General features: G+C 50.0%; 1 protein-coding gene across 1 annotated transcript in view; it reads right to left on the reverse strand.

Moving 5' to 3' along the window:
- FECH (ferrochelatase) overlaps positions 1-12,633 on the reverse strand; it is a 67,988-nt gene that overhangs the window by 18,633 nt on the left and 36,722 nt on the right. Inside the window, exons 7-8 of the mRNA XM_075343361.1 lie at positions 10,462-10,560; positions 8,197-8,304 (exon numbers count right to left, since the gene is read on the reverse strand). Of these exons, the coding sequence (XP_075199476.1) occupies positions 8,197-8,304; positions 10,462-10,560 (207 nt within the window). The remainder of the gene's footprint in view (positions 1-8,196; positions 8,305-10,461; positions 10,561-12,633) is intronic.

The following is a 12,633-nucleotide window of genomic DNA, read 5'->3' on the forward strand; positions in this document are numbered from 1 at the left end:
GGTCAGTGCGAGTTCGTAGACACCAAACATGTATAGGTTTACTTTTATATAAGGGGTTAAAAGAAAATTCGGAAGTTTGTCTGAAAAGAAGGGAATTTTGTTTACTTACCGTAAATTCCTTTTCTTCTAGCTCCAATTGGGAGACCCAGACAATTGGGTGTATAGCTTCTGCCTCCGGAGGCCACACAAAGTATTACACTTAAAAGTGTAAAGCCCCTCCCCTTCTGCCTATACACCCCCCGTGCCTCACGGGCTCCTCAGTTTTGGTGCAAAAGCAAGAAGGAGGAAAAGTTATAAACTGGTTTAAAGTAAATTCAATCCGAAGAAATTTCGGAGAACTGAAACCATTGAACATGAACAACATGTGTACACAAAGAACAACAGCCCGAAGGGAACAGGGGCGGGTGCTGGGTCTCCCAATTGGAGCTAGAAGAAAAGGAATTTACGGTAAGTAAACAAAATTCCCTTCTTCTTTGTCGCTCCATTGGGAGACCCAGACAATTGGGACGTCCAAAAGCAAACCCTGGGTGGGTAAAGTAAAACCTCGAAATAGAGCCGTAAAACGGCCCCTTCCTACAGGTGGGCAACCGCCGCCTGAAGGACCTGCCTACCTAGGCTGGCATCTGCCGAAGCATAGGCATGCACCTGATAGTGTTTCGTGAAAGTGTGCAGGCTCGACCAGGTAGCTGCCTGACACACCTGCTGCGCCGTAGCCTGGTGCCGCAAGGCCCAGGATGCACCCACGGCTCTGGTAGAATGGGCCCTTAGCCCTGAGGGAACCGGAAGCCCAGAAGATCGGTAGGCTTCGAGAATAGGTTCCTTGATCCACCGAGCCAGGGTTGATTTGGAAGCCTGTGACCCTTTACGCTGGCCAGCGACAAGGACAAAGAGTGCATCCGAGCGGCGCAGGGGCGCCGTACGAGAAATGTAGAGTCTGAGTGCTCTCACCAGATCTAACAAGTGCAAATCCCTTTCACATTGGTGAACTGGATGAGGACAAAAAGAGGGTAAGGAGATATCCTGATTGAGATGAAAGGGGGATACCACCTTAGGGAGAAATTCCGGAACCGGACGCAGAACCACCTTGTCCTGGTGAAACACCAGGAAAGGGGCTTTGCATGACAGCGCTGCTAGCTCAGACACTCTCCGAAGTGATGTGACTGCTACTAGGAAGGCCACTTTCTGCGAAAGGCGTGAGAGAGGAATATCCCTCATTGGCTCGAAAGGTGGTTTCTGAAGAGCCATCAGCACCCTGTTCAGATCCCAGGGTTCTAACGGCCGCTTGTAAGGAGGGACGATGTGACAAACCCCCTGCAGGAACGTGCGGACCTGTGGAAGTCTGGCTAGGCGCTTCTGAAAGAACACAGAGAGCACTGAGACTTGTCCCTTAAGGGAGCCGAGCGACAAACCTTTTTCCAATCCGGATTGAAGGAAGGAAAGAAAAGTGGGCAAGGCAAATGGCCAGGGAGAAAAACCCTGATCAGAGCACCAAGATAAGAATATCCTCCACGTCCTGTGGTAGATCTTGGCGGACGTTGGTTTCCTAGCCTGTCTCATAATGGCAATGACCTCTTGAGAAAACCCTGAAGACGCTAGGATCCAGGACTCAATGGCCACACAGTCAGGTTGAGGGCCGCAGAATTCAGATGGAAAAACGGTCCTTGAGACAGCAAGTCTGGTCGGTCTGGTAGTGCCCACGGTTGGCCCACCGTGAGATGCCACAGATCCGGGTACCACGACCTCCTCGGCCAGTCTGGAGCGACGAGGATGGCGCGGCGGCAGTCGGACCTGATCTTGCGTAACACTCTGGGCAACAGTGCCAGAGGAGGAAACACATAAGGGAGTTGAAACTGCGACCAATCCTGAACTAAAGCGTCTGCCGCCAGAGCTCTGTGATCTTGAGACCGTGCCATGAATGTCGGGACCTTGTGGTTGTGCCGGGACGCCATTAGGTCGACGTCCGGCATCCCCCAGCGGCAACAGATCTCCTGAAACACGTCCGGATGAAGGGACCATTCCCCTGCGTCCATGCCCTGGCGACTCAGAAAGTCTGCTTCCCAGTTTTCTACGCCCGGGATGTGAACTGCGGATATGGTGGATGCTGTGGCTTCCACCCATAGCAGAATCCGCCGGACTTCCTGGAAGGCTTGCCGACTGCGTGTTCCGCCTTGGTGGTTGATGTAAGCCACCGCTGTGGAGTTGTCCGACTGAATTCGGATCTGTTTGCCTTTCAGCCACGGCTGGAACGCCTTTAGGGCAAGATACACTGCCCTTATCTCCAGAACATTGATCTGAAGGGAGGACTCTGGCTGAGTCCAAGTACCCTGAGCCCTGTGGTGGAGAAAGACCGCTCCCCACCCTGACAGGCTCGCGTCCGTCGTGACCACAGCCCAGGATGGGGGCAGGAAGGATTTCCCCTTCGACAGAGAAGTGGGAAGAAGCCACCACTGAAGGGAAGCCTTGGCTGCCCGAGACAGGGAGACGTTCCTGTCGAGGGACGTCGAATTCCTGTCCCATTTGTGGAGAATGTCCCATTGAAGTGGACGCAGATGAAACTGCGCAAAAGGAACTGCCTCCATTGCTGCTACCATCTTCCCTAGGAAGTGCATGAGGCGCCGCAAGGGGTGTGACTGGCCTTGAAGGAGAGATTGCACCCCTGTCTGCAGTGAACGCTGTTTGTCCAGCGGAAGTTTCACTATCGCTGAGAGAGTATGAAACTCCATGCCAAGATATGTCAGTGATTGGGCCGGTGTCAGATTTGACTTTTGAAAATTGATGATCCATCCGAAACTCTGGAGAGTCTCTAGAGCAATGCTCAGGCTGTGTTGGCATGCCACTTGAGAGGGTGCCTTGACAAGCAGATCGTCTAAGTAAGGGATCACCGAGTGTCCCTGAGAGTGCAGAACTGCTACTACTGTTGCCATGACCTTGGTGAAGACCCGTGGGGCTGTCGCCAAGCCGAAAGGCAGTGCCACAAACTGAAGGTGTTCGTCCCCTATGGCGAAACGCAGGAAGCGCTGATGCTCTGGAGCAATCGGTACGTGGAGATAAGCATCTTTGATGTCGATTGATGCTAGAAAATCTCCTTGGGACATTGAGGCGATGACGGAGCGGAGCGATTCCATCCGGAACCGCCTGGTTTTTACATGTTTGTTGAGCAGTTTTAGGTCCAGAACAGGACGGAAGGATCCGTCCTTTTTCGGCACCACGAACAAGTTGGAGTAAAAACCGTGACCCTGTTGCTGAAAAGGAACAGGGATCACCACTCCTTCTGCCTTCAGAGTGCACACCGCCTGAAGAAGAGCATCGGCTCGCTCGGGGGGCGGCGATGTTCTGAAGAACCGAGTCGGAGGACGAGAGTTGAACTCTATCCTGTAACCGTGAGACAGAATGTCTCTCACCCAACGGTCTTTTACCTGTGGCAGCCAGGCGTCGCAAAAGCGGGAAAGCCTGCCACCGACCGAGGATGCGGTTTGGGGAGGCCGAAAGTCATGAGGAGGCCGCTTTGGGAGCGGTTCCCCCGGCGGTCTTTTTAGGGCGTGACTTAGACCGCCATGAATCGGAGTTCCTCTGATCCTTCTGAGGCCTTTTGGACGAGGAGAATTGAAACCTGCCCGCGGACCGAAAGGACCGAAACCTCGATTGTACCTTCCGTGGTTGAGGTCTGTTTGGTTTGGACTGGGGTAAGGATGAGTCCTTTCCCTTGGATTGTTTAATGATTTCATCCAATCGCTCACCAAACAGACGGTCGCCAGAAAATGGCAACCCGGTTAAGAACTTTTTGGAAGCAGAGTCTGCCTTCCATTCACGTAGCCACATGGCTCTGCGGACTGCCACCGAATTGGCGGATGCTACCGCCGTACGGCTCGCAGAGTCCAGGATAGCATTAATGGCGTAGGACGCAAACGCCGACGCCTGAGAGGTTAAGGACACCGCTTGCGGAGCAGCCGTACGTGTGACTGCATTAATCTGCGCATGACAAGCTGAGATAGCTTGGAGTGCCCATACGGCTGCGAATGCTGGAGCAAAAGACGCGCCGATAGCTTCATAGATGGATTTCAACCAGAGCTCCATCTGTCTGTCAGTGGCATCTTTGAGTGAAGCCCCATCTTCCACTGCCACTATGGATCTAGCCGCCAGTCTGGAGACTGGAGGATCCACCTTGGGACACTGAGCCCAGCCCTTGACAACGTCAGGGGGGAAGGGATAACGTGTATCCTTAAGGCGCTTGGAAAAACGCTTATCTGGACAAGCTCGGTGTTTCTGGACTGCCTCTCTGAAGTCAGAGTGATCCAGAAACGTACTCAATGTACGCTTGGGAAACCTGAAACGGAATTTCTCATGCTGAGAAGCTGACTCCTCAATTGGAGGAGCTGGGGGAGAAATATCCAACACCTGATTGATGGTCGCTATAAGGTCATTCACTATGGCGTCACCTTCAGGTGTATCTAGGCTGAGAGCGGCATCAGGATCAGAATCCTGATCTGCTACCTCCGCTTCATCATCCAGAGAGTCCTCCTGCTGAGACTCCGAACAGTGTGATGAGGTCGAGGGAATTTCCCAACGAGCCCGTTTAGGCGGCCTGGGACTGCGGTCCATGTCAGAGACCTCACCCTGGGACCTATGGGTCACCCCAGGAGCACTTTGCTGCTCCAACTGAGGGGGGCCTGGGGTCAAAGATTGAACAGTGCCCGTGGCCTGAGTCACCGGTCTGGACTGCAAGGCTTCTAGTATCTTAGCAGACCATTTATCCATACTCTCAGACAGTTTGTCAGCAAATACTGCAAACTCCGTCCCTGTCACCTGGACAGTGGTAGCAGGTGGTTCCACCTGGGCCACCAGTAGCAGAGGCTCCGGCTGAGTAAGTGCCACAGGGGCCGAGCATTGCACACAATGAGGATCGGTGGAACCTGCCGGTAGTATAGCCGCACATGAGGTACAGGTTGCAAAATAAGCCTGTGCTTTGGCACCCTTGCTTTTTGCGGACGACATGCTGTTGTCTCCTCTGAGTACAATCCAGGAGGGTATATAGCCAAAAATCAACAGTGCGACCGTACAGTGTAAATGTATAGCATATAAGCATATATATATATGTACACTTCGGCACTCAGTGGGGCCAGCACCAGGTGCTGCTTACCGACCGCTTAAAGCGGTTGTGTGATCACCAGATTCCCTTGCCTGGGCCTCCCAGAGCCGTTTGTCTCTCCTCTCCAGCGTCAGAAGTGCTGACAGGAATGGCTGCCGGCGTTCTGTGGGGAGGAGGGGGCCGTGGGCGTGCCCTAGAAAGTGCGGGAATCTGATGCCCCACTGAGCTGAGTGAGGGGGGAGGAGGATACAGAGTATGCTCCAGCCCTCAGCGCTGACGTCCTGTGCAGCGTCCCGCCCTTCCCCTGACTGGCAGGCCTGGGGGCGGGAATATGCGATACTAGGCCGCAAAAGCCGGGGACTAAAGTTATAAGCGCGGCCGGCAAATAAGCGCGGCCGGCGCGGTAGTCCCCGGCGCACTAACACACCCAGCAGTGCTGCAGTGTGTATGGCACAAGCGCTCCATGCGCGGTCCCCCAGGGGGACACAGAGTACCTCACAGTAGCAGGGCCCTGTCCCTGACGATACCCGGCTCCTGTCCAGCAGATTCCCCAGGGGCTGCGGAGGGAGCACGGTCCCATGTGCCTGGAGACCGATTAGGATCCCACTTCACCCAGAGCCCATTAAGAGATGGGGAAGGAAAACAGCATGTGGCTCCTGCCTGTGTACCCGCAATGGGTACCTCAACCTTAACAGCACCGCCGACCAGAGTGGGGTGAGAAGGGAGCATGCTGGGGGCCCTGTTATGGGCCCTCTTTTCTTCCATCCGACTTAGTCAGCAGCTGCTTCTGACCAAGATGTGGAGCTATGCGTGGATGTCAGCCTCCTTCGCACAAAGCATGAAAACTGAGGAGCCCGTGAGGCACGGGGGGTGTATAGGCAGAAGGGGAGGGGCTTTACACTTTTAAGTGTAATACTTTGTGTGGCCTCCGGAGGCAGAAGCTATACACCCAATTGTCTGGGTCTCCCAATGGAGCGACAAAGAAAAGTGGCGCACGTTTTAAGCCATATTCCGTGACCCGTAGCGTTCTCATTTTTCGGGATCTATGGCTTAGTGACGGCTTATTTTTTGCGTCTCGAGCTGACGTTTTTAACGGTACCATTTTTGCGCAGATGCTACGTTTTGATCGCCTGTTATTGCATTTTTCGCAAAAGTTGTGGCGACATAAAACGTCATTTTGGCGTTTGGAATTTTTTTGCCGCTACCTCGTTTACTGATCAGATTAATTGATTATATATTTTGATAGATCGGGCGTTTCTTAACGCGGCGATACCAAATATGTGTATATTTTTTATTTTTTTAACCCTTTAATTTTCAATGGGGCAAAATGGAGGTGATTTGAACTTTTATGTTTTTTTTTCAATTTTTTAAAACTTTTTTTTTTACTTTTTTTTTTTATTTTACTAGTCCCCCTAGGGGGCTATAGCGATCAGCATTCAGATCGCTCTGCACCATCTGCTGATCACAGCTACAAGGCTGTAAACAGCAGATTCACTCACTTCCTGCTTCCCTGGCTTACGTGGAAAGCGAAAGTGAAAGTAATTCAGGTCTAGCACAGGAGTCATCACATGACACTGTGCTACCATGACAACCATCGAAAGTCACGCGATCAGGTCACGTGACTTCCGGTATCGGGCGGTAAGTAAAACTTTACCGCGATCGCGTTTATAATGGCGCTGTCAGATATTGACAGCGCTATTACAGGGGTTAAACGGCACGAGCAGATAACGATTCTGCTCGTGCCTAGCAGGCACACATCTCAGCTGTGAAAATCAGCTGAGATGTGCGCCGATCGCAGCATGATGCTGTCAGGAGACCGCGGGCAGTAACGTTATGACCGCTAGGACATAATTTTACGGCCCGCGGTCGTTAAGGGGTTAAACACCATTTGGGTGGAATGTGAAGGCAACAATTGCAGCAACCTCAAGACTATTAATTTCAAGGACATCATTGCCCATGAGGCATGGGGAAAGTTTCCACAGGAACACTGCTAGAAGCTAGTGTCTGGTGAAGCATCATGTTTCCTGCAGGTCATAACAGCCAGACAAACTTTGCTAATTGCTAAAGATGCCTACAGAGGTGTGAATACTTCTGAGCGTGCACTAGTCAGTGGCATTATGCGAAGCATCTGAAGAAAGCTTGTTATATTAGATATGATGAGCCATTTACATTGTTCCTGTTTCGGTTTATTAGGAAAATTCACAAATATTCTGCAGTAAACAATGAATCTGCAACCAAAGAAGAATAACTCTGTGCAAGTATGTGTGTACAGGTGCGAGCTTGTAACATAATTATTTATATAGTGTGATGGCGCCATCTAGTGTGCATGGATCATACTGCAACTTGCATGTTTATCTCCCCGTTATACCAGTGATTCTATATTGCAAGTTTTCCTATAAATCAGGCTTGCTGTGTTCATCCACGTCACATTATTATATAACAATCTGCCATAAATGTAAAGCTTCAGAACTAAGCAGATTAATACATTCTTTACTGCTCAGACCTGCTGATCTTTACTAACCATCTAAGAGAGCCCAGTGTTATCTGCAGAACAATCCAAGAAGAAAGATTATTATAGGGGAATTTGGAGTTAAAGCTGAATCACATGGGTACATTCATAGTCGCAAGTGATAAATCAAGGGGCTCAGTGATGCCTACAGTGAAGCTTGGCGGAGGCTCAGTGATGCCTACAGTGAAGCATGGCGGAAGGTCAGTGATGCCTACAGTGAAGCTTGGCGGAGGCTCAGTGATGCCTACAGTGACGCTTGGCGGAGGCTCAGTGATGCCTACAGTGACGCTTGGCGGAGGGTCAGTGATGCCAACAGCGAAGCATGGCGGAGGGTCAGTGATGCCTACAGTGAAGCTTGGCGGAGGCTCAGTGATGCCTACAATGACGCTTGGCGGAGGCTCAGTGATTCCTACAGTGACGCTTGGCGGAGGCTCAGTGATGCCTACAGTGAAGCTTGGCGGAGGCTCAGTGATGCCTACAGTGAAGCTTGGCGGAGGCTCAGTGATGCCTACAGTGACGCTTGGTGGAGGCTCAGTGATGCCTACAGTGACGCTTGGCGGAGGCTCAGTGATAGACTAGAGGACTGCAGATCAGCTCTTACCTTAGATTGCCACACAAGCCTGTAAGGGTTCGAAAAGTTAAGTTTTTCCATGACTTTCTGCACTGTGGCACCAACTTCCTGAGGGTACGGATCTCCTCGATTTACCACCTTGTGAAGCAAGAAAGAGAAATGTCAGCTTGGAAGAGCTCTGCCCCTCCCCCCCAAACCTGGATGTGAGTTAGCAGAAGGGAACATGTTGAACCACAGCTGACAGATTTACTGTGATTTATATTGATTAGCCCCTTCATGACCAGTACCCCTTCAGTACCGGTACGTACTAAATCATGAAGGGGTAACGCCAGCTGCTGCGGTGATCCGACGGCGATCACTGCACATGTCTGCTGATGTCAACAGCAGACATGTGAAGCTATCGGGCACAGGTGGATCCACGATCCACCTGCGCCTGTTAACCACTTAGATCACGCTGTCAAAATGTGACAGCACGATTTAAATGGCCGCGGCAGGGAAAACACCATCGGAGGCCCCTTGGCACGATCACGGGGAACCAATGGTTGCCATGAGTCATGTGATGACTCCTGTTGCTATCATGACGTAGTTCCTGTTACAGCCGACAGAGTGGGAGCTGTAACAGGAATGCTGCATTTCTGGTGATCACAGCTCTGATCAGGAGAAATGAATCAGCGATCAGACCGCTGAACCTTATAGTCCCTTAGGGGGACTAGGTAAAATAAAAAGTAGAGAAAAAATGGTTTAAAAATTTCAAAAAAATAGAAAAAAACAGTTCATATCACCCCACATTCGCGCCATTGAAAATTAAAAAAAGTGTTAAAAAATATACACATATTTGGAATTGCCGAGCTCAGAAACGCCTGATTTATCAAAATATAAAATCAATATGATTGGTAAACGGTGTAGTGGCAAAAAATTTCCAAACGCCAAAATTACGTTTTTGGATCGTCGCCAATTTTGTGCAAAATGGAATAACAGGCGATCAAAAACGTAGCATCTGCACCAAAAAGGTATGATTAAAAATGTCAGCTCAAGACGCAAAAATTAAGCCAATACTGAGCCCCATATCTCGAAAAATGAGAACGCTACAGGTCGCGGAAAACGGTGCAAAAAGCGCCCCAATTTTTTGGGAATTTTTTTAACCTCTTAGATAAAAGTAAACCTATACATGTTTGGTGTCTACAAATCCGTACTGATCTGACTCATCACACCGACACATCAGTTTTACCATATAGTGAACATTGTGAATAAAATACCCCAAAAACAAATCGTACAATCGTACTTTTTTGCAATTTTTCCGCACTCGGACTTTTTTTTGCCGCTTTCCAGTACACTATATGGTAAAACTCATGGTTTCATTTAAAAGTACAATTTCTCCTGCAAAAAACAAGCCCTCATATGGCAAGATTGATGGAAAAATAAAAGAAATGATGGCTCTCGGAGGAAAAAACAAAAACGAAAAAGGGAAAATAGGTCGGGGGTGAAGGGGTTAAAGGGGTTGTTCGGTCACAAGATATTGATGGCCTATGCTTATTGGGAATCTGTCAGCAGGTTATTGCTGTTTAATCTGAGAGCAGCATAATGTAGGGGCCGTGAGCTCGATTCCAGTGATGCGCCACTTGCTCAGCTGCTTGCTGTAGTTTCAATATAATCAGTGTTTTATCAGCAGTAGATTATCGCTGCAGGACTAGTGGTCATGTGCAAAGAGTCCAGCTGATCTGTATAACCCCGCCCCCACCACCGATTGGCAGCCTGTACACAGGGGTGTGGGTGGAGTTATAAACAGCTCAGCTACATCTACAACACAGAAAACAAGGATTCTAGCAAAACTGCATTGAGCAGACCAGTAAGTGACAAATTGCTGGAATCAGGGTCTCTGCCCCTACATCATGCTGGTCCTAGATTACATAGCAAAAACCTGCTGACAAATTCCCTTTATTATAGAACATTAGTGTCACATTGGTGAGGGTCCAACAGCCGGCAACCTGACCGATCAGCTGTTCTAAGCTGCCAAGTAATACAGAACAGCTCCAAAGTTCATAACGAGTGATCAGTGGGGCTAATGAGTGTTGGACTCCCATTGACCTGATATTGATGATGTATCCAAAAGAATATATGTCACCATTTTTTTTGTGACCGGATAACGCCTTTAAGAAATGTAGTAGCTATAGAAACCAATCTGGCTTAAAGATATTAAAAAAAAAAAAAAATAAAAATAAATTAAATAAAATAATACTAATAATAATAATAAATAATAATAATAAATAATAATAATAAAAAAACACTTATCCGTACCGACATTGGCAAAGAGTGCGCAGAGAACAGGATGACCACGTCCGCCCTCTTTTCTTCTGGAAACATGGTCAGTTCTTTTTGGATGTGATCAGCAAAGCACTGAATGAGAAGGAAAAAGAAGGGAATTTTGTTTACTTACCGTAAATTCCTTTTCTTCTAGCTCCAATTGGGAGACCCAGACAATTGGGTGTATAGCTACTGCCTCCGGAGGCCACACAAAGTATTACACTTAAAAGTGTAAGGCCCCTCCCCTTCTGCCTATACACCCCCCGTGGGATCACGGGCTCCTCAGTTTTAGTGCAAAAGCAAGAAGGAGGAAAGCCAATAACTGGTTTAAAAACAAATTCAATCCGAAGAAACATCGGAGAACTGAAACCATTCAACATGAACAACATGTGTACCCGAAAAAACAAAAATCCCTAAGAAAACAGGGCGGGTGCTGGGTCTCCCAATTGGAGCTAGAAAAAAAGGAATTTACGGTAAGTAAACAAAATTCCCTTCTTCTTTGTCGCTCCTAATTGGGAGACCCAGACAATTGGGACGTCCAAAAGCAGTCCCTGGGTGGGTAAAATAACACCTCGTGATAGGACCGTAAAACAGCCCTTCCCTACAGGTGGGCAACCGCCGCCTGAAGGACTTGTCTACCTAGGCTGGCGTCCGCCGAAGCGTAGGTATGCACCTGATAATGCTTGGTAAAAGTGTGCAGACTCGACCAGGTAGCCGCCTGGCACACCTGCTGAGCCGTAGCCTGGTGCCGTAATGCCCAGGACGCACCCACGGCTCTGGTAGAATGGGCCTTCAGCCCTGAGGGAACCGGAAGCCCAGCAGAACGGTAAGCTTCAAGAATTGGTTCCTTGATCCACCGAGCCAGGGTGGATTTGGAAGCTTGCGACCCTTTACGCTGACCAGCGACAAGGACAAAGAGTGCATCCGAGCGGCGCAGGGGCGCCGTGCGGGAAATGTAGATTCTGAGTGCTCTCACCAGATCCAACAAATGCAAATCCTTTTCACATTGATGAACTGGATGAGGACACAAAGAAGGTAAGGAGATATCCTGATTGAGATGAAAGGGGGATACCACCTTAGGGAGAAACTCCGGAATCGGGCGCAGAACCACCTTGTCCTGGTGAATCACCAGGAAGGGAGATTTGCATAACAGCGCTGCTAGTTCGGACACTCTCCGAAGAGACGTGACCGCTACTAGAAAAGCCACTTTCTGTGAAAGGCGAGAAAGGGAAACATCCTTCATAGGCTCGAAAGGCGGCTTCTGGAGAGCAAGTAGAACCCTGTTCAGATCCCAGGGCTCTAACGGCCGCTTGTAAGGAGGGACGATATGACAAACCCCTTGCAGGAACGTGCGTACCTGAGGAAGTCGTGCTAGGCGCTTCTGAAAAAATACAGATAGCGCTGAGACTTGTCCTTTAAGGGAGCCGAGCGACAAACCTTTTTCCAAACCGGATTGCAGGAAGGAAAGAAAAGTAGGCAATGCAAATGGCCAGGGAGAAACTCCTTGAGCAGAGCACCAAGATAAGAATATCTTCCACGTCCTGTGGTAGATCTTGGCGGAGGTTGGTTTTCTAGCCTGTCTCATGGTGGCAATGACCTCTTGAGATAATCCTGAATACGCTAGGATCCAGGACTCAATGGCCACACAGTCAGGCTCAGGGCCGCAGAATTCTGATGGAAAAACGGCCCTTGAGACAGCAAGTCTGGTCGGTCTGGTAGTGCCCACGGTTGGCCTACCGTGAGGTGCCACAGATCCGGGTACCACGACCTCCTCGGCCAGTCTGGAGCGACGAGGATGGCACGGCGGCAGTCGGACCTGATTTTGCGCAGCACTCTGGGCAACAGTGCCAGAGGTGGGAACACATAAGGTAGCCGGAACTGCGACCAATCTTGAACTAAGGCGTCCGCCGCCAGAGCTCGGTGATCGTGAGACCGTGCCATGAAAGCCGGGACCTTGTTGTTGTGCCGGGACGCCATTAGGTCGACATCCGGCCTCCCCCAGCGGCGACAGATCTCCTGAAACACGTCCGGGTGAAGAGACCATTCCCCTGCGTCCATACCCTGGCGACTGAGGAAGTCTGCTTCCCAGTTGTCCACGCCTGGGATGTGAACTGCGGATATGGTGGATGCCGTGTCTTCCACCCACGTCAGAATCCGCCGGACTTC

Source organism: Anomaloglossus baeobatrachus, chromosome 1 (genome assembly GCF_048569485.1).
Source record: "Anomaloglossus baeobatrachus isolate aAnoBae1 chromosome 1, aAnoBae1.hap1, whole genome shotgun sequence".
Classification (NCBI taxonomy): domain Eukaryota; kingdom Metazoa; phylum Chordata; class Amphibia; order Anura; family Aromobatidae; genus Anomaloglossus; species Anomaloglossus baeobatrachus.